At 35.8% G+C, this 24,531-nt stretch overlaps 1 protein-coding gene across 1 annotated transcript; it reads right to left on the minus strand.

Moving 5' to 3' along the window:
• Positions 1–850: 850 nt before the first annotated feature.
• On the minus strand, positions 851–8,104 carry LOC131038018 (leucine-rich repeat receptor protein kinase HPCA1). The gene is made up of 19 exons (XM_057970283.2): positions 7,793–8,104; positions 6,805–6,925; positions 6,403–6,474; positions 6,224–6,298; positions 6,004–6,075; positions 5,740–5,901; positions 5,542–5,616; positions 5,379–5,450; positions 5,195–5,266; positions 4,935–5,003; positions 4,766–4,840; positions 4,583–4,654; positions 4,177–4,305; positions 3,580–4,052; positions 3,325–3,483; positions 3,109–3,245; positions 2,776–3,001; positions 1,547–1,797; positions 851–1,465 (listed from the first exon to the last, which is right to left on the minus strand). Exons 1-19 carry the CDS (start codon positions 7,890–7,892, stop codon positions 998–1,000), a joined length of 2,880 nt encoding a protein of 959 aa, XP_057826266.2. The 5' UTR covers positions 7,893–8,104; the 3' UTR covers positions 851–997.
• Between the last annotated feature and the right edge of the window lie 16,427 nt (positions 8,105–24,531).

The raw sequence follows: 24,531 nt of genomic DNA on the forward strand, positions 1-24,531 counted from the left end.
TCAAAATTTCGCCCCCTTTACAGAATGAAATGCTAAAAGAGGATTCTTTATATATCTTAAAATTACTATAAATATTTTATATACATCTATCCAAAAAAACATCAATATTATTTTAAATACTTAATACCTATTATAGTTTACTTTATAATTAGTCTATTTTATTCATATATACAAACATTTAAATTTATTGTACTTTATTATTTTTCTATTTGAGAAAATATTTTTTAATAATACGTTTAATTGATAAGTAGGACCTTGATAGCAATATCATAATACATTTAATTTTTTTATAAATTTTGGAAAAAACTACACTTCTTTTTTAATATATTTTTTATAAAATTCAAGCCTCTTTTTTAATATTTTTTATAAATTTTTCTTTTGTTTTCTTTTCTATGACTGCTAGTCTCCTTCCATGCCTCTTGATGCAATAAAGTCAAGTAAAGTTTACAAACTCTTATCGTTGTCATGGTTTCAAAGTGAATGTTACAAGTATAATACTTTGCACAATAAACCTTTGACTAAAATAAGCATAATATATTTGACCCAAGTGACCTACATTATCTCTATTTAGGATTGTGTATGACAATAACCTTAACTCGTATAAATCTATCACAACAAATATAATATCTGTATTAAAATTTAGTATAGATGTCTTAAATATATTTATCTTAAAAATATTAAGAGACATCAATCTCGATTATTTTATATATTTAAATATTATTTTATTTAAATTAATACAAATAGACACAAATGCTTTGCATCAACTTATTTTGAAAATATGAAATATTAATATTTTAAAATGTAAATGACTAAGTTTTAAAACAAAAATATAAGAATTTTTGTTAGCTCACTCAACTATTACATCCCATCCCTTATCATCATTGAAAATACCTCTGGACATTAATAAATATATCAGTCTGGATCTCTGATCCCACCAAAACAAGACATATATTCTTCATCTTCTTGCATCTCATGATTTGAAGTAATTCACAATGGGCTAATGGGGCTCAATAGTGGTAGGCACAATATATGGCCCACTGTAATGAAACATGGCATACTCAGAACTGACATCTCGATCAATGGGTGAATGATATGAGGACTCTTTGATTTCCACGCATGCCGAGCCACTAAGGCTTCGTTCTTCCACAATGCATTCCAGTTGTTTCACCACATCGCTCATGGCCGGTCGATGGGCAGTTAATTCCTCAACACAACTTAATGCCAGATTCACAAAATTTTCAAGTCCTAGCTTATCTGAGTCACTCAAAAAGGGATCTAATATCTGTTTCTGCAGGGCGTTGATTCCACCATTATTGATAACTCTCCTCACTTCACGGACTATGTATTTTCCTTCTTCAATAGGTTGGCGGGCTGTAAGTAACTCCAACATCACTACGCCAAAACTATACACATCACTCTTGTCCGTCAAATGGTTGGACATATAGTATTCTGGGTCAAGGTAGCCCTGCAAAACAAAAAAATATACCACCATTTTTATATATACATTGAATATTGACAACAACCCAATTGAATGAATTGTGCTTACCAGTGTCCCTTTCACTTTAGTCGACACATGGCCTTTACCGGGTCGTTGTTTGCCTCCATCTGCAATGAATTTGGACAGACCAAAATCTGCTACTTTAGCAGTGAGATCCTCATTCAGCAATATGTTAGTTGACTTGACGTCCCTGTGGATTATGGGTGGGTTTGCATGGTTGTGCAGGTAAGCCAACCCTCTTGCTGTCTCAAGAGCTATACGAACCCTTGTCTTCCAGTTCATGTGAATATCCCCCCTCCCTGAAAAATATTAGAGAAATTTAGTTAATTGAAGATTCATCATACCCAGATTCTGTTGTAATAGCTACCATTTTCCAAAATTTTGACATCTTTCATTTGATTTTGTTATGATGCTGAATTGGTAAGCGCTAGGGATGAAATGATTTGCTCTCCACCGTTAATGTTTTGAATTCAATGGCGTGCACAGACTTATTAGCTCAAGAATAAATTCTCCAACTAGAGATACATGTGAGTTCCCTTTGGCAGGCAATCCCTGCCACCCAAAAACTGCCTTAGTAGCAGAAGGGATTCACCACAAAGCAACCCAGCAAAGGGAAAAGGACTAATAGTTTTGCATCGGTTCAGAGGAACTCGATCAACTCAATTCAACTTTCAAAGTTTTATTTGAAGCGAATTCACTCATATCTGCAATAAGTATGATGAATTTTTTGCATTATCTCAAGTTATGACATTAATTTAAGGATTCAATGTAGTTTTTGGGTTAAATTTATTGATCTATATTTCATAAATAGGATTCACATTTTTCTTGATAAGTAGAAAGAGTTTGGAATCACATAAAACTAATTCTCATGAGTTTTAGTTCATTGATAAGTAGGAAGAGTTTTTCACAGTGTGTCAGGTTATGTTATTAATATCAGGATCTAATTCTATAGTTTTTGAGTCAAATTCATTGACTTATATTTCATGAACAGGACAATATTTAAATGTAATGAATACTAAGTGAACAATTTGTTCTCATAAGATATAAGAAATGCATTCATGTAAACCTCTACTTATAAAACATGAATCAACATATTATACTCAATCTTGACTCTTGAATCCTGATATTAATATCAAAATTGAAAAGACATAGCTTTTGTTTTCTGGGATTCACTATTAGCCTTTAAAGATATGTGAGAATTTATCTTGTCAAGAAGAAATGGACTTGGATAAGCAAGAAATGGCTGTTTAGGGAGTTAACTGGGCAGGGCGACTCACCACATAGATTTTCTCTGAGAGTTCCATTCGAGATATATTCGTACACGAGCATCTGCTCCCCTTTCTCCAGGCAAAAACCCATCAACGCTACAAGGTTTCTGTGATGGACTCTAGACAAGACTTCTATCTCGTTCTTTATTTCCACTCCATCTTGTGAGAATCCCTGTAATTGGAACCTTTTGATTGCTACTGTTCCACCCCCATTGGATAATTCACCTTTGTAAACCTGCAAGGACCCAAAACATATTATATGAAAGGCAAGCATAATTTTTTAACAAAAACAATGACCCTATTACAGGGCTTGAACTTTGAAACAAGGCTTAATGAATTTACCTTCCCACATCCTCCTGAACCGATAACATTGTTCTCGGAGAATTTATTTGTAGCATGTTTCAACTCTGACAAAGAAAACCATCTTGCACCATTCAAGGTTGGGATTGTCTCACTATTTTTATTGTTAGGGTTCCATGCTGAAACAGGAACACACATTGTTAATATCAGAAGAAGAGCTTCGCAACTAACAAAATTTCAGATAGCAAGATTGTTTACCAAAGTGGTTGCTCAATTCAATTGCCTTTGTAGCTTTGTATTTTTGATGTAATGCATAGAGCCCGAGAGTAAGAATTGCAAAAGCCATAACAAAGCTGCCCACTGAGATGCCAATTATTACTGGTTTGCTTAATTTCCCTGATCCGGATTCTGAAGCATCTGAAATGGAACAACAGAAATTGAATAATATTCTTAGATATTAAAAACAATACCCATAAGCCATCTGAATTACAGAATATATTTTTTGCTTATTACCTTTGAAGGGATATGAATTTCCCATAAAATAATAAGGACCAAATTCTCTAGGAGCCTTATAAATTTGATTGCTAAGAGTGGACCCTATCCTAACTATTTCCATTCTCTCAAAATACTTGTTCTCTGATGGGAAAAACTGCACTTTCATGTTCAGATAGTTGTTGTTGTCAAAACTAAGGCAGCAAATGAATACGGAGTCCAAAAACACTTGCACCATTAGGGATTCTTCCAACTCCTTGAATCTTGATGCATTAGATAACTCTGAAAATGAAGGAGATATAAATATTAAGTCTCCCTGATAAGGAACTTGGCAGTGACAGGTCCGAGGATTCGGCTTTAAATCTCCAGAACATGTTCGTCCTAGACAAACTCCCATATTTGTTGTATATGATCCTGGAAGGGCACTCGTACTACGACATAAGTTGCTGCTTGAAAGGCCAGCCTCACTGTCACAAGCTGGATTCCCCAAAAGCCTGATTTCACATACAAATAAATATCATTCTTATGGACAACTTTCTTACAAGGGATAAGAAGAAGCTCATCATGCACACACTTACAAATTCAGATAAATGACATGTAAAGGAATGGGTAGCTTACAATAAACTAATGTTGTTTGGCTGTGTAGCCCATGTTATTTTATTGTTTTCTAGATCTATAATTTGCAGGTGTCCCTTGGCGTTGTTGTCAACCTTTAACGTGCCATTGAAATCATTGTTATTAAGCCTCCTGAGAAATTTGGAATTCAAATAGGATATTAGCAATCTAGTTATCCTAACACTGATTATGGACTATGAAATGTTAATAAAAAATTTATTAAGTCTCATGTGACATTTTGAATTCAAATAAGATATTAAGTTGTTCAGCTGATAAATTATGAAGTATAATCTGGAACATTGACGAAATATTTTGACACTGTGACATCCTAAAACAAACATATGGCTTTACACTCAGCTATATTGAACATTGAAGGAAGAAACACAGTAAATCTAATATCAGCACTCACACTGTCTCTATAGCAGGCAAGTCAAAAAGCTCAGTCGGCAACTGGCCAGTCAATCCTGTATTTTCCATTACCCTGAGAATTTCAATGAAAAAATAAGAATACAGCTTCTGTGCATTAGATTGCTTTCTACAGCAATTTCAATGTTTCAAATTTTGGTATTGATAAAATTGAACCACAACTCACAGATCCCTTAGCCGTGGCAAAGTTGTGAACCAGTCTGGTGCTTCGGAGGGATAGAACGAATTGTTGCTCAAATCACTGATTTCTCAAATTCAAGTGTGAAACACAAAATTATGCCCAATCTAGGAATCTGGAGAAAACGATCTAATGCATTCAAGAGGAGGATACTTACACATACTGAAGTCGAATCATCCCAGACAAGTCGGGTATTGGCCCTTCCAATTTATTATTTGATAGATGCCTGACAAGGACACATTCGAAATGTACTTATCAGCAAAGTCCCATAACAAATCAAACTGTTGTGCATACTGAATGGGTGTTTATAACCCTTATTTTAAAAGCTCATACCACAATTACAGCAAAATGCGACTAGAAATTTGTTTATGATTTAATAATTGATATTCTTCATGTTGAGGCAGAGATGAAGCTTACAGTTCAAAAAGATTTGTCAGGTTGCTAATTTCTGACGGAACTGCGCTGGTCAAAGAGTTTCGATCAAGCCTTCTGTAGAAAATCATGAGAATCGTGTTTGTGTTAAACTTTTACCTCCTTCAAGCAGTAAAACAGCAAAACAGGGCCCATAGGCATTAAGATGAAACAGGGGAAAGTAGCTTACACAATCTCGAGGGTGTTTACCAGTCCCAGGGTAGAAGGGATCTTTCCTTCCAAATTATTGTTGTCAAATAGTCTACATACGATTCAAATGTAAATACGAATTAAAAAGTGTCTACTATAAAGATGAAATGCCTAGTATTATAGCGTTTGCAAACTCTACTTACAAATGTATGAGCTGCATCCTGCAATGAAATATCTCTGGTGGAATGGGCCCTGTTAGTTGATTTTTACCTAAATGGCTTTAAGCCCACATTAGCAATATGAGAGAAAATTAGTAAGCAATATATTGATATTAACCCAATTCAATTTCAAAGACTCAAAAGAAGAAGAAATAGCCTGATGGCTGTAATTCTCATCCATACAAATGTTTGGCATTAAAAAGCTTGTCCAATCCAGATTCATGGCTGTTTGAAACTGGAAGCTTGCCAATGAGATCATTGTCGCTAAGGTCGAGCCAGTACAGATTTCCAAGACCACCCAGAGAAGGGGGAATATGTCCACTTAACTTGTTTGAATTCAATGCTCTGGTATGCGAAATTGAATTCATTAGCACCAAAATTGTTCATACAAAATACATCACAACTACAAGAATAAGTAAGATCATGAAGGCTAGGTAGAAATATTACAGAAAAGAAAGGCGTTTCAGGTTGCCCAATTCATATGGGATCTGTCCAGTAAGACCACAACCGATAGCTAGGCTGCAAAAGCAAGCGAGCACTTAAACACTAGAGTGACAGGAACATTTGGGTGTTATGCCAGAAAATTCGGTTTCTGAAATTAAACTAACAACGGGAAGAGGGCTTCTTTAAAATACATGCTTCTGATGAGATGAGATAAGCTCCTTACAAGAACTCCAGATTGATTAAATATCCAATGCTACTTGGAATCTCTCCTTTGATCCCTTTATTGTAGGAAATGTCACTGCAATTTGAATGTGAAATTCATCATTTGTCTATGAAGAAAAAACTAAACATTCCAACGATTAAAAAATAGTTATTGACAAGTCCTGATAGATGTTAACTTACATAGACCGTAGGCCAATGAGAGAACCTATATCGCTTGGAAGAGTTCCACTGAGATTCATATTTGATAGGTTCCTGCATAATAGTTATCTATATGGGTAACATATCTTATTATTAGAAATCTAGTTAATTAAAATGAATGCAATCTATCATTGCTCTTTTCTGCAGAGTCCAGAAATTCTTAAACTTTTCATAGAACAGTTAGAGTCAAATTTAGGATCTCTCGTTGTTAACTTTTCATAGATCAATTAGAGTCGAATTCATGGGTCAAATTCAGGATCACTAATCGTTACTGGTTGTTTTACTATTGAACTAGCAGTCCTGTTGATGACTAGACCATCTTCGATTCAGATGTGACTCATTTTCTAACAGACATTCAAAATAAAGAATTTGCAGTGGACTTACAATGAAGTAACATGGGGACCCGTGCAGTTGACTCCATTCCACATGGAACCACAGGGATCTGCACCAATCCAGTTTGGGGGTGTATTTTGCCATTCTGACTTCAATACCATGAGGATCACGACTACAATGCAACACAAAAGTCATTGATTCATGGCTTATAATTTTGTAACATAACCACTAACCAGATAATATGATGTAAGAGGGCTGCAACATTTCTTAACAAGCATATGCAACACATATCAACACAGGGTGCAAATCTGATTTATAAATCAGAAAAATGAGTTTGTATGAACGCTCAAATTGATGCAACAAAACTAGTGAAAATGTTATTACAAATATAAAACAAGTTTATATAACAAAAGGACTAGCCTATTGACTTCTCATAACAAAATTCAAATCTGATCAGTGGCTGTCCTTACACCTGCAACAATAATGCATTATTCCCAACCGTTAAAACAAAACAGAACAATTTCCAGCTTCCCCCCTTTCCAAAATCTAATGTTTCTTCCTTTCTTTTCCCACAAAACCCTACACTCAAACAAATTCCAAAAAAACTGCTGCTGTGTAAATGCTACACCCAGCCTCTTGAAGAAGCACTCTTATAAAAAAAACCTAAATCCCACCATCTATTCTCATGCGTTAGTTTTTCAAGACCATTTTCAAATTTGCTAAAATTAGAGCCTTACACTCCACCACCCACCACAAACATTCTAAAATCTAACGCCCAAAGAAAAAAGTTTGAATTCTCAAACTAAAGTTCCCACTACGTGAATAAAATGCTTCTAATTATATAGAATTTGCCTAATGAAAATGCTTGTAAAACTTATCTCAAATGATACCCTGTTTTCAACAGAAGCTTTTTTCTTCAACCTAATGTACTTCGAAAATCTCATCTATTTAATATTTTGCTGACATTTCGTTCAACTTAATAGACTGAAAATCTCATCTACAATAACTAACTAATATTAAGCTTGCCCTGTGAACTGACCATCTTCTCTTGCTGTCAATCCAGAAGCTCCCAAGCACTGTAAACATATGCATATCAGAAGCAGCAATATCATAATTAATTTGGTCTCCATCCCGTTCATGGAAAGAAGCACGGGTTGAAGGATAACAACCAATTTGAAGCAGTGGCAGCTTCAACCATTACTTTCCCACACACATATCTCCAAGTTACCCCATTAGAAACACAATTTATACCTTTTTCTAAAAGGATTGGAAACATAATTTATAAATCTTCTAACAGGATACAAAACATAATTTATATTTTCATTGTTATGATTCCTCATAGCTACCTACATTCAGCCCTGACATCTCAACTGACATTACTGACATCTCACCGCAATCCCCACAATCATCTCTAAGATTTTTATACTACCATGATCGACTTTGAATGATTACAGATGGTCTTCAACCAACCAATCTTTGTTTGTTCTTCCTTCTTAATGCCTTGTCCGAACCTACCGACGTCTGGTAATCATTCATCATCTGACAATTTGTCATATTGCTGAACAGAGCTCGCCAGAGACAATCGGTCACATTCTCTGATCTGTAACATTCTGTTTTGTAATGAAATTAACCCACGTGTGGCTAAATAAATTATTGCTATGGCATCCCAACCCACCTCATATTCTCCCATTAAATTCACAGAACGACATGGAATTCGATAAGTGTTTGGAAATAAATAGATATTATAAAACAGAAGTCTTGAATGAAGGTTGCGCCTTACCATTCAATAGATACTGTTCATTATTTGCTTCTGAGTCCTGTCGTCGTCTTCCTTGTCGGGATTCCCTGTCTAACTGAAACGCTAAACTAGAGACAAATTTTCAACCGATTTTTATTATTTTTTTTCACATAGTTGGAAGAGAGCGAAGTGGGTGAAGATAACTTGAAGCATACTACTAAAACTCGAACTTGGGTCATCTTCGCCACAGATATTTTAGACTCTTGTGTTCATTCAAATTTGTCAAAAATATTCAAGTCTATTTAAAGTACTATATTGAATAAATTTGTTTCTTAGTGTAATGGTGAATCTTACACTTGTTTTTGGGTTTATTTTGGTTAGAGCAGGTTAAATGTAATATTTAATTTATTAATATAGATATTTTCAATATATTTATTTAGAAATAAGTGAAATTATAGTTTAGAGTTATTTTATTTATTTAAGATTTTTTTATTTTATTTAGTATATGGATATATTAATATTATTTTTTATTTAATTTTTTCTTAGAATTTTTATTTTTTATTTTTATTTAGTTATTACATTTATTTTACTTTTTTTGCAATTTTTTTATTTTTCTTTGAAAAAATTGTCATTTATTATTTGGGTAAATAATTTTTAATTGTATGTATATTTAAAAAGTATGGTAAGTTGGAAAGGTTGGCTTTACTATGATTTTTGTCCCCTATTTCTATAAGTCATCTTTGCATTGCATTGTGGTTTTATCTTATGTCATACCACATTTATTGTTGAACTTTTAAACCTTTTTTTATGTCTTTGGGCAGCTTCATCACAACCATTTTTGTTGCCATTGATAGTTTGATGGTTGTGAACCATGGCTCCTCTGAGCAAGCATCTTAGGTAGTTTGTTAGAAAGGTTTTTCATGAGGAATAGATTCTAAAATTCCTATAGACGTGGTTTTATCCATCCTAGATTTTGATATTGTATGCCAATGGTTAGAGTAGCATGCTCTTATTGGGTTTTTTGTTCGGACGTCCCCCATAAAAGTATGCTATGGAATTGGATTGCTAAAACTTGGGCCCCTCATGAGGTCTACCTATATGGAATTTAAAACCTCATCAAGGGGTTTTTTATTTTTCATTTTGCTAAAGTAAGCCATGTTCCAATCATCTTTCAACATGCCCCTCAGTATGTATGGTTTTTTTTATAGTTTTCCAACAATGAAATTGAGACTCTTTTATCTTAGATAATAAGAAATTTCATGTATCAGTTTGGCTTGAGTTTCTTTGTCTTCCTTTACCTTGCTATATTTTTCTTCCGGCCATTGCCTCTTCCTTGGGGAAGGTTATCTATATTAAGGCAAACAACTTTTAACAAGATCAACCTCAAAAATAGGTGTGTATGGAGGTTGACTTATCTTGATATCTTATGGAGTCAATTGACATTTAGATGAGCAATTTTAATCACACTTAGCAAGTACTTTATTTGAATCTATCCAACACATGTTTCTAGTTTCAATCTTAAGAGAATAAAATTAAGGATTTCATGTTGGCAATCCTAAGGTTAATACTACTTCATGGGTTTCTAAATCTTTGTGAGCTTTTGAAGCTCCCAAAGGTGAAGGAAATAGACTATGGTGCCCCATAAGGGAAAAGGGACTTTTATGGGTAGTGCTCAAGGTAAAATTTAGGAGTTCTTTGTAGCTCAACCTTAATTAGCTATTCCAAACTCTTCTATGAAGGGGAAAGATATTATTATTATGGCTACTCCTATGTTTTCTATTTAACCAAATTTGTGTGAACACATCAATAAGCAATAATGCTCTCTTCTTAGCTGCCTAATTTGTGACACTATCATAGCCTAATAGGACATCTTGAGGGTGACAAGTTTGTTTAAAAAACTTAGAGAATGGAGTGTTCAGGTTTCAAATTGGTTTTGATCTTTTCTATAATCACTTTTTCTCTTTGGAGGATGGCAATTATATGAAATACTTTCATCCATAAATCTCCTCTCTTGGAATGCCTAAGGTCTAATTGATCTCTCTACGAACTTTTTGTGTTGGATTCTTGTTAAAATTTGTACGTCACATAAATCTGTCCATTTTAATTAAATGAATATTTTCTATTTATTTGATTAAAAATCCACTAAGCCATTAGTTAATTAAATTAATATTTAATTAATTCATTTTCAAACATTCTCCTATTAATTAAATAAATTATTCAATTTCTTTTAATTAATTCATTCAACCAAAATCAAAAATCAATTAAATGAATAAATACTATTTATTCAATTTAATCCTCTTTCCTCTTTTAAATAAATTAAAATAAAATATGTATTTAAATCATAAATCAATCCTCCGCCCCCCCACCCCCCCCCCCCCCAACTTGCATTTTCCTACAAATGCAAGTTGCAACCACAAGTTGAAATAAATTTATTTTATTTTAATTAAAATCCTATTTTCCCTCACCCACCAGACCCACTTGCAATCCTAACCCCCTTCTAGATTCTTCTAAACCCCTTCCTAATTAGCCTAATCCATCCCCTAATTATTGTCACATTCCTAAGCAACTTGGAGTCACTTCTCAAAGACTTCAAAGTCTTTGAAAAGAATTAAATGCTTTGTGTGTTCAAAAATTTAACCTCCAAAGTCTTCCAAACCACTTATGGCTCTTACATGACCATTAATGGCTCTTACATAACCATTTATGGTTATTTCAACTTGTACTCATGGGTCTCCTCAAGCATTTATTGCTTTGACCATGGTTATCCCTTTTGCCTTTGCACAAGAGTGTATCCATTGGATAAAAGCTTTATTCTTTGAATAAAGAATTTATTCACTCAACCCAACCTTGACCCTAACCCCCAAGTTGACTCCTAGGTCATGTCAAGCATTTAATGCTTATTCCCTCTCCTCTCAACCCATCTCATATTGACACTTGTCATCCTGGGATTGGGTTGAAAGCCCTCACATGGATTGAATATCATTCAATCTTGACCCTTGTTGAGATTGCTCAATCTCAACCATCCATTGCTCCATTTTTCCTATAAATAGAGCCCATTTCTTCGTAATCCAGATCCTGAAAACTTGTATGCATCTAAGTTACAGAGAATTTTAGAGAGCATTTAGTATAAATCACTAATATCTTGTCACTTTGGTTTAAAATAAATCATTTTAGTATCAATAGCATCTAGTATTAGCTTTTTATTCACATTTAGAGAAAATACTTCAATCTCAAACATCCATAAGCATCCATAGTGCAAAAAGTTGTTGAGAGTTACACTAGTTTGGAACTTGGAGAGGAGAGGAACAAGGGAGAAGGAGCTAAGAGCATGTTAGGAGGCATTTGGAGATGCCTCATTGTATTTACTTTCCTAGTTAATTATTCTCTCATGCTTTTGGTATCTCTTTTGATATGTTTGCTTAGGATAGTTTTTAATTGGTGATTTCTAACACTAACATCTAACAATTGATTTCTTTTGTTTCTTGTCTTGTGTTTGTTTATCCTAACCTTGTCCTTTTTTGCAGAGCATCACTTGGTGAACCTGACGTGAATCCAAGCACCTAAAAACAATTTTTTTAAAAACCAACTAACATGTTTGAATGTTGAGCTTGACACACAGGTCGCACTTTAGCGCTTTTGATCATGTTGTAGCGCTTTGCAACTTGATATTCGAGCGCTTTTGTTTGTACAATAGCACTATTGTCTCAAGTTTGGCGCTATTGACCTTTATTTAGCACTTTTGTAGCTTAAATAGCGCTTTTGTGCTTGTTCTGGTACTTTTACATGTGCTGTCAAAATTTTTCTTTTAGCGCTTTTCTCTCTGTATTAACTCATTTTTGTTAAATGGAGCTACTATTTTCACACAGACTAGCACTATTGTAACAAAACATTGTAAAAAGGACCTTGTAACCGAAAACAAAAAAATGATTTTTCTTAGGCTTGTGGAAGCCCCCCTAGGTTTGGATTTTACTAACTATTTGTTTCTTGTGTAGGTCTAAACTAACTCTTTTAAAAAGCAAAAGATTGTTTTTTTGGTGCTCTAAAATTGAACAAAAACAATTTTTCATTTCTTGCAAGTTAGGACAAATTTGTTTTTGGTGCTCTAAAATTCAATTTGTTTCTTGCAAGTTAGGACTAATTTTTCTTTTGGTGCTTAAAATCAACAAGGCAAACTTATTTCTTGAATCAAACTAAAAATTCACAATCAACACTTCCATTTTGGTGCAAATAAATTCACAATCAATTTGTCTTACCTTACAAAATGATTTTACTTCATGCAAATGTGTTTCAAATTAAGTTGACTAGGATTTCAAAGTTCTGGTTTACTCAAACATTTTGCATTTGAAGTTAAAAAGAACACCATGATTGTGGGAGCAACATCTCCAATTAGATAGAAAATCATTGCAATGAAAAGTTAAAACAAACAAGTGACTTTCATGTTTGGCATGCTTGTGCAAAAGTTTGTCGAGTGGTCCTACTTCTAACACACACTATCCTCTCCCTTGGCTTTCATGGTCCTAGGTGCAAGAGAAAAGTGTTAGTAACACTCAAATTTTTATCTTTTTAAGGGAGGCCTACCAAGAGACACATCACTCTTGGGAACGACCTCGTGCGGTAAATCCTCCGAGCCACTATAGAAATCAGGTGAGAGTGAAAGCTACAACCTTGGGTATAGCCGTTCCTATAGTGTAACTTGCCGAAAGGACAAATGGGCCCCACCACAAGTTACAAGGCTCTTAAGCGAGTCACTGTAGAATGAACTTATTTCCAAAAACATCAAAAATTACTAAACACCATTAAGTAGAAGCCCACCTATTCTATTGATTGATAATATTTATGATACAATTAAATGTAAGAGCATAGATGGTTTTTCTCCCAAGATACTCACCATACATATTTCCTTGAGTAGAAACATAGCTTTTTGAAAAGTCACTTGTGGCTTGATGAAAGTGGTGACTCCCCCATCATAGGGATCATCTATTTGTTATGCTCATGCAAGACTTAGTATATCACATCCTTACCTGCCATGGTGGGATTCATAAGGTGTGTAGTACCAAAGTTGAAGAAATATCAAGATGTGGGCTGAATTTATCACAACTAGTCATTTGACCTTAGAGATAAAAAGTGTTTGAAATATCTTCATTTTTTTGGAGTCAAGACCAAGTACAAATTGAGCCGACTTCAGGCTTTGGAAAGAAAAACACCTAAAATACACTTAAAGGAAAGGGTCATAAGAAGTCCAAGGATTGGGTTGATCTAGACCCATACTCATTTTTGCCCTTGAGGCAACATTCTTGTGTTTGTGTGCTTGCTTTGTTTTCTTGTCAAAGAAACATCATAAAATCCAAAAATCAGAACAAGTATTCATCCAACCAAACATTTTTCAAAACAACCAAAAGATCAAAAACAAAGAGAAAAGTATCAAAATATATGACCATTCTTCACATCTTGAGAAAGAAGAATCCTCATCAACACATCAACTTGAAGAAAAGACCATTAAGCTCCAAGGCTTTAATCAAAAGAAGGAAAATCTTCTATCTAAATAGACAAATCTTTGTCTCTCATAGAGCTTTTCTACGTCACATGTGTCTATACCTTCAAGGGAAATCAAACGAATTTGATCCAGAGTCATTGAACCGCAGAGCTTTTATGCAATATAGAGCTTTGAGTTATCACAAAAACCAAGGAGGCAAGATCAACCCCAACTTCTTCCCAAACATTTGTATCACATACAACGTAGCTCGAGAAATGCCACCAACACCTGAAAGAGAAGAGGTAGAATTTGTTCCATTTGTGACACAAAGCTTTTATTGAAGTTAAACATTTCATCCATTTCTCACCTTCACGTCATCACTTCATTTCAACTCTCAAAACATTAAGAGGTTCTTGTCCTAAAGTTCTCTTTTAGATATTGCTTGAATCAAACACAACAAACATGTCACTTTTTAAGAGTGTCTCTACATCTAGGATAAACTCATCCTAAGAGGCATTTCTACTTAGGTTAAAACTAGTTTATGAGTGAATCTTCTCATTACTAGATAGTTAAGTCTGTAACACATCTCAGAATTCTCTACACCTTATCACATCAAACCTTATCAAAACACAACAAGCAATTCAAAGAAAGAATTTTGGTCACATCTACCTTTAAGTGCTAGAGATCCACATGCAAAACAATTCACCAAACATCAATCTTTCATTTCATCAACAACTCATCATCATTTTCACCCAACTTCAACAAAAACTTATAAACAAAATGGCTCATACCCGATCACAGTCAAGGTAACAAGAAATAGAAATTGAAGAAGAAGAGGAGGAAAATATCAATGAATTTCAAGAAGCACTTGGAGGAAATGCAAATGACAAAAATCCAAGTACTCCTACTCCTGCAACAATAGAAAGGGCACAACATAACCCTCTCTTTAACAAACTTTTTGATGAAATACTCAGGGGCAATGTGGATGTTCACTTTTTAAAGCTTTCTCAAGGAGCCAAACTCCCCTCTGACTTTGATCTTGCACAACTAAGACAAGCATCAAAACAAAAAAGTTGCAATGAGGAAGAAAGAGGTAGAGATCACATCAGATATAACATTCCTCAAGGTAACCCACCACCTCCTCCTCCAAATGACATAGAGATGTTGCGGAAACAAGTTGAAAATATTTCCCAACAACTTTGTAGTGGTGTAAAGACTAATCAATTTTCACTCAATGAAATTTTTCCCTATCCCTTTGATAGGAATCTTTATATGCCACCTTTTCCATGAGGGTTTGAAATACCCAAGTTCAAAAAGTATAGAGGAAAAGGTGATCCTTGTGATCATGTCAGAGAATTCCATTCAGCTTGCCTTGAAGTGGCATACGAGGATACGTACCTCATGTGCCTTTTTCCCCAAAGCTTTGGAGGAACAACCACATCATGGTTTTCCTAATTACCAGGTGGCATTAGGACCTTCGAGGAGCTAGTTCAGAAGTTCTTGGCACATTACTCTCATAACATCGAACGTGACATCACCATGGCTGATCTCTGTAACACTAAACAAAAACCAGGTGAACTATTCTCAGTCTTCTTGCAATGATGGCATCAAATGTCTAGCAGACGTGCTCTTCAGTTGCCTAAACAAGAACTACTGGAAATATTTATTTCCAACTTAAACGAAGAAATGGAATTTTACCTTGACGTAAAAGACACAGATTATTTCAATGACATGATCACCAAAGGCTTGAAATGTGAGTGAGCCCTCATCAAGAAAGGAATTATCAAAATCTACAATTAACCAAAGGATGGCCCTCGTCCACGCTTCAATGGTGACAAACCAAACTTCTGGAACAAAAACAAAAATATCGTCAACGACGGGTTTGTGGTTGTCAAAACTATCAAAAGTGCACAACCTGTGGTTTGATTTGCAAGATAGAATCCCCCACCTAAAACTAACACAGTTGCTTCTCCAAATCAAGGCCACACCAGATCTCAAGATGAACCCAGACAGCATCAACAAAAACAAAAGCGAACATACACTCCCTTAGGGGAACCCATCGAAACAGTGTTACGACAGTTGGTTTCTCAAAACCTGGTAACCCTACCCAAAACATCAAACTATGAACCTCAAGTCAAACCTGCATGGTGGAGAGATACTGAACACTGTGATTTTCATCAAGGAAAAGGACACAAGACAAGCAATTGTCATAGATTAAAAGATCTTATTCAAGATCTTATTGATCGAGTTGATATTGAAATCGAAGGACATAACCCAAAGACAACAAACACTGATCATTTGATGTTCAAAAATCCACTTTCATCACATGATCAAAGGGGTCCTTCCACTTCCAGGAGAAACACTGATACCACTGATTATACGTAAGCCATGTATAATTACACTGTGAATCACCTGTATGATGTCGGTGAACAAATTACAACTATTACCATAAAAAATGCACCCAGTTCTGATTGCAATGTTGTTACATGTCACAACAAGATTACCATAAAAGTAGCTCCATGAGGCACCACCTCCATACCAAAGTAGTACAATCTTGTGGAACAATTAGACAAAATGCCTGCGCTTATATCCATTTTAGAGCTATTGTGCCTATCTTCATCTCATAAAACAATCTTGGATCAAGCTCTCCAAGAGGCGTCAGTCCCTGCTAACTTGAATATAGATCAGTTCCAAGCCATGGTTGGAAGTCTAAGATCATCCCCTTGTCTCACTTTTTCCAAAAGTGACAACTCCTCCTTCCAGCAACCTCATAACGCCTCACTACACATTGAAGGATTTATCAACTAGCATAGGATCAAGCGAGTCTTGATCGATAATGGAGCAGGCCTAAATATTTGTACACTACAATTAGTCATAGCTTTGGGATATGCCATTGAATTCGTGGATCCTCACAAGAAGATCACAATCAAAGCTTATGATGATGCAGAGCATTCATCCAAAGGCGCTGTTGTACTACCAATCCGAGTGGGCCCTATGGTGAAGCACATCATATGTCAAGTTCTGGACCTTCCTCTACCATACAATTTGTTGTTGGGAAGACCTTGGATACACGCCATGCAATCTGTTCCATCCACTTACCATCAATGTATCAAGTTCCTACATAATGGTGTAGAAATCATAATCCTAGGTGATGCAAACCCCTTTGCATACTATCATAACATAAGTCATCAACCAAAGATTACTGTTCCCAACAATAGAGAAGCCATCTCCTCCATGTCATACATAAGTCTAGCTTCCCTCTCCAGTTCAAACACTATTATACCCAAGCAAGAGAAGCTCAGGATGAAAATTGCAGAGGAAGGTCTTAGAGAATACAATCTAAGCCAACTCTTTTGTGTTGGACAAATGCCTACTTCTCCTAAAACACATGGAAAACTTCAACAAGTACTTCAAATGACATTGGTTTAACCCGCATGTGTATTGACACCTTTCATCCTTGGAAAGAGTCAAGAAGAGGAAACCAAAGATGAAGACGTAGTAGAATGGATCTATAAGGATCCTATCACCACCGACATTTCGCAAGCTCAGCTTCCCACAGATCAATATGGCAAAGGTCTTCTCATTATGCAAAGAATGGGATATGATGGTCAAAGTGCTTTGGGGTATTGTAAACAAGGGCGACATGAGCCGCTATTGCCGGAATTACAACCCAAAGACAATGTAGGCTTAGGCTTTCAAAAGGAGATCTTTCCTAAGCTTAGATTCAAAGGAAAACCCAACAAATTGCTATATCAACCTACTACAAAGAGGTCACCTTTGATTATAAAAGCAGAACCCCAAGACATCACAACTGTCTCATTGAAGCTAAAGATCCTAGCAAAACCATCTGCAATGCTAGTTGTCCCATCAATCGAACCAATAACACCATTAGCAGCAGTGATAAGATCAATAGTCCCATTAGCAGCAGCAACTATCTCCGAATACCCAACAGTATTTACAACACCAACAGTTCCAATAGAAGTAGCAGAATCAACACTACCGATGCTCCCCATATTGAAGTCATTGATCCCCATCATCCTTCCTACAGCACCGATCATTTCATCTACAAAGGTACATCAACCGATCACACCTGTAGTGTTTAACTCAAAGGATATCCCAGTATGGTACAGTAATTGGTTACTGGAAAGCAACTCAAAGACTGACTCACATGAGTGGGAATTTGATTCTGTCTAGCTTAATACTTAAAATAAGGAAGACACAACACTACCTCCACCTCGTAAAGATATCCCTATTTACGGAGAAGCATAGATAAAGACCTCTTGGGTTCCTGAGCTAGAAACATCTTCCATAGACCCTACATCACATCCTATGCCTAATTTTGATAGGGAAAGTACAATCAACGACCTTCACCACAATTTCTTAACCCTCACTGACACATCTAAGAAACTTAACCTAATCAATGAGATAATGCCCATTATCCATCCTAAACTCATCAAATGGAACCAACCTAATCCCCCATGTCTTGACTACTTCCAAAATGATGAGGAAATCATTGACTTCTTGGACTTACGGGATAACATACTAAGCGGGGATCACAAAGATGGATTCACCATAGAACTTAATAGCGTCACATACTTTGGGGCGGATGCCAAACCTTTTAGCTGCAAAAACATAACAATAAAATATGGATCTTCCAATGAAAACCACACTGTGGCACTGTTTGATCCCACAAAAGTAAAAAGGAAGAGCGTATCCAACGGTGAAAACATCTTAGAGGCACCTGAGGATGAAAGGTTTGACATCCTCCCTTCTAGTGCACAACAAGAATGATCAATAATTCTCATTGAAGAAACAAAAGAATACAACATGGGGACTCCTGAAACTCCTCACCACATACATCTGGCATCTCTTTTAACTTCAGAGGAATAGCCCAAGTTTGTCGAATTCTTCCAGAAATGCCAGATCAATTTCGCATGGTCATATGTAGACATGCCTGGTCTTGATCCAGATTTATTCATGCATCACCTCACCGTAGAAGAAGGAGCCAAGCCTGTCAAGTAGAAGCTTCGCAAGATGCATCCTCAGATTGCAGTACTAGTCAAAGCAAAACTTAAGAAACTCCTAGATGTTGGTTTCATTCGACCCATTGATTATGCGGATTGGATATCCAACATTGTGCTTGTCAGCAAACCGAAAGGGGGCATCCTCATTTGTACTAACTTCAGAGATCTGAATAAGGCATGTCCTAAGGATTAATTCCCCTACCAAATATTGACATCATAGTAGACTTGACAGCAGGACATGCCATGCTTTCACTCATGGATGGCTTTTCAGGATACAATCAAATAAAGATCACACCAGAGGATCAACATAAGACAGCCTTCACATGTCCATGGGGTACATACTGTTGGAATGTAATACCTTTTGGTCTAAAGAATGTGGGAGCGACCTATCAATGAGCAATGACTACTATCTTTCATGATATGATGTATACCATAATGAAAGATTATGTTGATGACTTACTGGCGAAATCACTCACAAGAGAACGTCATTTGAAAATATTAGAGAAAATCTTTGATTGACTGAAACAATATCATGTTAGACTCAACCCAAAGAAATGTGTCTTTGGAGTAACCTCTGGGAAGCTTCTCGGATGCATTATCTCAAGTAAAGGCATTGAGGTAGATCTAGCAAAGGTCAAAGAAATCATGGACATGCCACCACCAAAGAATATTAGTCAGCTAAGAACATTACAAGGGCAGCTCCAATCCATCTGAAGATTCATTGCACAATTGGTAGATAAGTGTCACCCATTCACCCACCTGCTACACAAGAACATCCCCTTTAAGTGGGATACCAGATGCCAGCAAGCATTCCAGATGCTTAAAGATTATCTCATAAATACGCCATTGTTGATCCCACCGGATCCAAGTAGGCCTCTATTACTCTATATTTCAGCAACAAGTACAACATTAGGTGTACTATTAGCACAACACAATGCAGAAGGGAAAGAGTATGTTGTCTACTACATCTCTCACACACTAGTTGGCTATGAACTCAATTACACACCTATTGAGCGAGCTTGCCTAGCAGTAATCTTGGCAACCACTAAATTGAGACACTATCTGTTGACACATAGAGTACAGCTCATTGCAAAGATTGATCCACTAAAATAATTACTCAGTAAAGAAGCATTGACAGGCCGCTTGGCCAAATGGGTGATGATTCTAAGTGAATTTGACATCGAGTATGTGAACTGTAAGGCTATCAAAGGTCAGGTCATAGTAGATCAGTTGGCCGATGCACCACTCATAGGTGATCATCCTCTCATTTCCAACTTTCCAGATGAAGAGATATTCATGATTATAGAAGCACAATCATGGAAGCTATACTTTGATGGTTCATACACTAGGCATGGCTCAGGGGCAGGCATTCTCTTTATTACACCTCAAGGTGACAGCATCCTGAAATCTTACAGGCTCGCGTTTCCATGCACAAACAACATAGTAGAATATGAAGCCTTGATCACAGGACTTGGGCTAGCTATACAATGGAAGTTACAAGAACTACAAGTATATGGTGACTCCCAACTGGTCATTTGACAAGCAATAGATGAATATCAGACCAAGGATGTGTTACTACTTATCAAGTTGCCATTAGTTTTATATCAAAGTTATACTATATACTCTAGCCAGTTATCTCTATCGAGACATTCAGTCGGTATGGACAGTCTAGTCGGTTACAGAAGAAAGTAAGTCTCAAAACGTAGTATACACCGAGTTGTCTATCGAGTATCATCTCATGTCTACCAAGCAGCAAAGATGACACACCGAGTTGATATACACCGAGTAAAACGTGTTACCAGATTCATTGAACCTAGACATGCATATGAAAATGTGTTACAAGATTGAGGCACATCTAATCGTTATCACATTGGAAATTGCACTTAAAGATTGTGTATGTGTAGACACCTAAAAATGGTCAACGCTTGCGGAATCATACTTTAACATTTGTGCATTGCCTTATTTTAGGGTTTTTGCATCGCATTAACATTTCTCCTATGATTCGCACTTGGTCTTTATCATTTGCGAGTATCGAGCCATTCTTCTGCATTCTTTAGTTGTCTCACTCTCAAATTTGGTCTTGTCGACAACAACTTTCAATCATGATTTTGATCAATCCTATCTTGTTGCATCAATGTGCGTACTCATTTGTCATCATTTTGGACATCGTCAATCCTAATTAGGGTTTTGTCCTCTTTTCAATTTTGTCATCTTGCGATCAATTTTGTCATCAATCATGGTCATTTTTCAATCTTGTCATCTTGCAATCTATTTTGTCATCAATCATTGTCGTTTTTGTCATTTTGTGATTGATTTGACCTAATTGTCATCCTTGCATTTCTAATTCATCTTCTAAGGTTTTATGATTTATTCGTTTAATCTTGTTTCTCATTTCTTCCTCTAGGTTAAATAATTTATTTGTTTATCCTAAAGTCTTCTCATCGCAATTAAATGTTCATTTAATTGGCTAATTAATCCTCTTTTTGTGAATTAATTAATAAATGACAAATTATTAATTAATTCACCTAATTTTCTAATTTTCTAATTTCCTAAGTTTTCATCATTTCTAAATTCTTAATTTCCACCTATTTTCTAATTTCCTAATTCTAATTTCCACCTAATTAAATTGTCTCTAGTTCTCCCTATTTTTGTGCTTCATTGGAAGCATGAATTTCTCATGCGTCATACTCTTGGCATAGAAAGATGTCATAAGGTTCTAGTTCTCTAACCTTTGCATTGGCAATATGTCATAATTCATGACATAGAAGGTGTCATAACCTTCTTATTTTCACTCAATTGTGCCATTTTTGAAATCAATTGCTTCTAATATCCATTTCATACTAATTTGATCTTTTCTCCAATTTTTCTATAAATTGGATGATTTTTCTTCAATCAAGGGTAATCATATTATTGAATAATCAGATTATCGAATTTCTAATCCTTTGTCAAATCAATCACTCTTCGAGTACTCTTGTGCCACTATCTACTTGCTTTCATTTCATGTGTATGCACTTGAAGGTGAGATCCACAAACAAAGGCTATTTGGAGAAGAAAGAAGGACAATGGAGCTGCATGAAGGAGAGATCCAAGTTTGCAATGGTTTGCTTAGTTTTCAATCTTGAATTGATGTCTTGTATTCATGTCTTCATTGAGTGTAATTAGGATTGTTATCACTACATTTTGAGCTTTTGTGATTGAGCTAGATTAGTATTTTGATTTTATTTGATGATTTTCAAATTCCTAGCTACATTAATTGGTGAACCCGACATGAACTAACCATCTAACCATGCCTTGAGTGCCTTTTGAGTTGATTTGCAGGTCAAAAACCCAAGAAACAGGGTAATGCAGGGTTTTCTGGGGACTTCTATGCCTATGTCAAGCATTCTGCGCCTATGTTAAGCATTTTGCGCCTATGTTAAAGACACTCTATGCTTGTGTCATGCATTCTATGCCTGTGTCATGCATTCTGCACCTGTGTAAAGTCCAAAAATAGAGGTAAAAAAGCAGTGTTTTTACTTGAAATTTGTTTTGTTTTGCATTCTATTTTCTGCTTTTTGGTTTTTGGTACTAATTCTCTGTGCAGCACCTTGGCATTATGCATGGCAAAGACAACAAATGAAACTACTAACACATTTTATGTAGATTCGATAGTCAAAGACTAAACATATCAAACTTCTGACTTGGGTTTTGCAGGTTGCCTTGGATTACAACTAAACTTTGTGTTTGCAATTAATATTTTAGGCACCTAGTATGATTTCTAAATAGGTTGGAATGAATGTATGTTTGCTTTGATTGTTGAGCTTGACATTGGAGTAGGAGAGTATGCTCTCATCCTTCTTAGGGTGATTAGAAATCCAGATCTTCGATACCATGCTCATTGTTTTGATTGTGTGTCACCTTTAGAGGGCTTGCCTTCCCGACCATTTGCTTTTGCAAGCAAGTGATAATCGTGAGAAGGGAATGACCCAAAGTGAGTATGGCTAGAATACCTTGGCATTCTAACTCACTATAAATAAATACCTGATGAGCGAAAGCTTTGAAGGAAGGGTTACGTGGGAATTGTAGTTACTTGGGAAGTGATGACCCTTGAACTCTTTCTCATATCAACATCTAAGTAGGACCTCATGGTCTAAATCATGCTTGCACGACTGCATTTTTTTGGTATCTTGGTGGGCTTAATGTCTCAATCACGCTTGCGTGACATCAAGGAGTAACACTTAATAGAAATAGTTACTAAACACCTTGTTTTTAGAGGCCAGAAACCCTTCTAGTTGCTTGAGAAGGACAAGTTCGAATACTTGGAAGAGATAATAAGTTCGCCATGGGGAGATTTCCAATGGGACTGATGCTTGGCTGCCCTGAGAAGTGAGTGCCATGGAGGGGAGCCCGTGGGGTCAAGCATTTAGGTATTCTCCTTGAATCCCATAATGAGTCTACCTCTCAAGTACCTAATGTCCTTGCCTACCATAAGAAATGTGGGAATGAGCATGATTGTCTTGAGTCTAAGTTGAAATATCTTGTATTCTTTGCTTGTCAAAAGTTCAATTGTATCTCATTTCAAAAAACAAGGCAAATTGATTCAAAACAAGGTTACACACAAGAACATTTCCTCTAATAAAGTTCAAAACATCTTCAAACATGGTTGTCAAACATTTTTCAAAATCTTGTCTCAACATTCATGTCACTTAGATTTAGGTTCATCCTACATTTGCATTTTGCAAATTCATTGTCAATTACCAAGGTTAGGTTTCACCTAGGTCATACTACTTTGCATATCAATAAGGGTCATCCATTTGCATGTGTCCTCTTGCATTAGAGTAATACCATTGTCATACATTCCTATTTGCATACCCTACGTCTCTTCATTAAGCTTAAGTCATTACCATATCATATTAGGGTCATTTGCATAGTAATTGTCCCTTTGCATATAGTGTCAAAACTAGGTTTTGTCATACTTGAGTAATGCAAATCTTTGATAAACCCTAAGTTATTGTTAGGAAGTCTAGAACTTATCAAACCTTTGTCTTTTTGTCATCATTGTCATTTTGGTCAAACCTAGCTTAGTATCCAAGCATATAGGGGAGACATTGTCATCTTGTCCTTTTGTCACTTGGTCCTTTTGTCCTTTGAGGTCTAGACATCATTCCAATTTCCTAAGGGTCTCTTGTAGATTTGCATCCAAAAAGTTTGTCAAAATCTTCAAAAACAACTAAAAACATAGATTGCATTCTTTCCATAGATTGCATTTTTCATCTATCTAGTTCACATTTAGTTGCATATCATATATTATCCTTGAAAATTTCCAAAAAATATTGCATTTGCATAAGTGACATGCCTGTTGAGACAAGGTCAAAATCTAAGAAGATGGGTGAACCAACATATCAACCCATTGACAACATAGCAAATTCGCAGTTTCAAACTAGTCAAATAGTACAAATTGAAGGTCCATCAAACAAATCATTACCACCATATGGAATGGTTCAACTTGGACCACCTCCATTGTATGAACTAGTATTTGTACCCATGAAACCAGGACATGGGAG

This window comes from Cryptomeria japonica, chromosome 7 (assembly GCF_030272615.1).
Source record: "Cryptomeria japonica chromosome 7, Sugi_1.0, whole genome shotgun sequence".
NCBI classification, from domain to species: Eukaryota; Viridiplantae; Streptophyta; class Pinopsida; order Cupressales; family Cupressaceae; genus Cryptomeria; species Cryptomeria japonica.

Excerpts from the sequence above, each read along its gene's own strand:
- LOC131038018 (XM_057970283.2), bottom strand. The coding sequence starts at position 7,892 with ATGAACGGGATGGAGACCAAATTAATTATGATATTGCTGCTTCTGATA. Across the intron at positions 6,076-6,223 it reads TTAATCAATCTGGAGTTCTT|CCTAGCTATCGGTTGTGGTC; the intron begins GTAAGGAGCTTA and ends TTGCTTTTGCAG. Across the intron at positions 5,617-5,739 it reads CTTTTTAATGCCAAACATTT|CCATTTAGGTAAAAATCAAC; the intron begins GTATGGATGAGA and ends GTGGGCTTAAAG.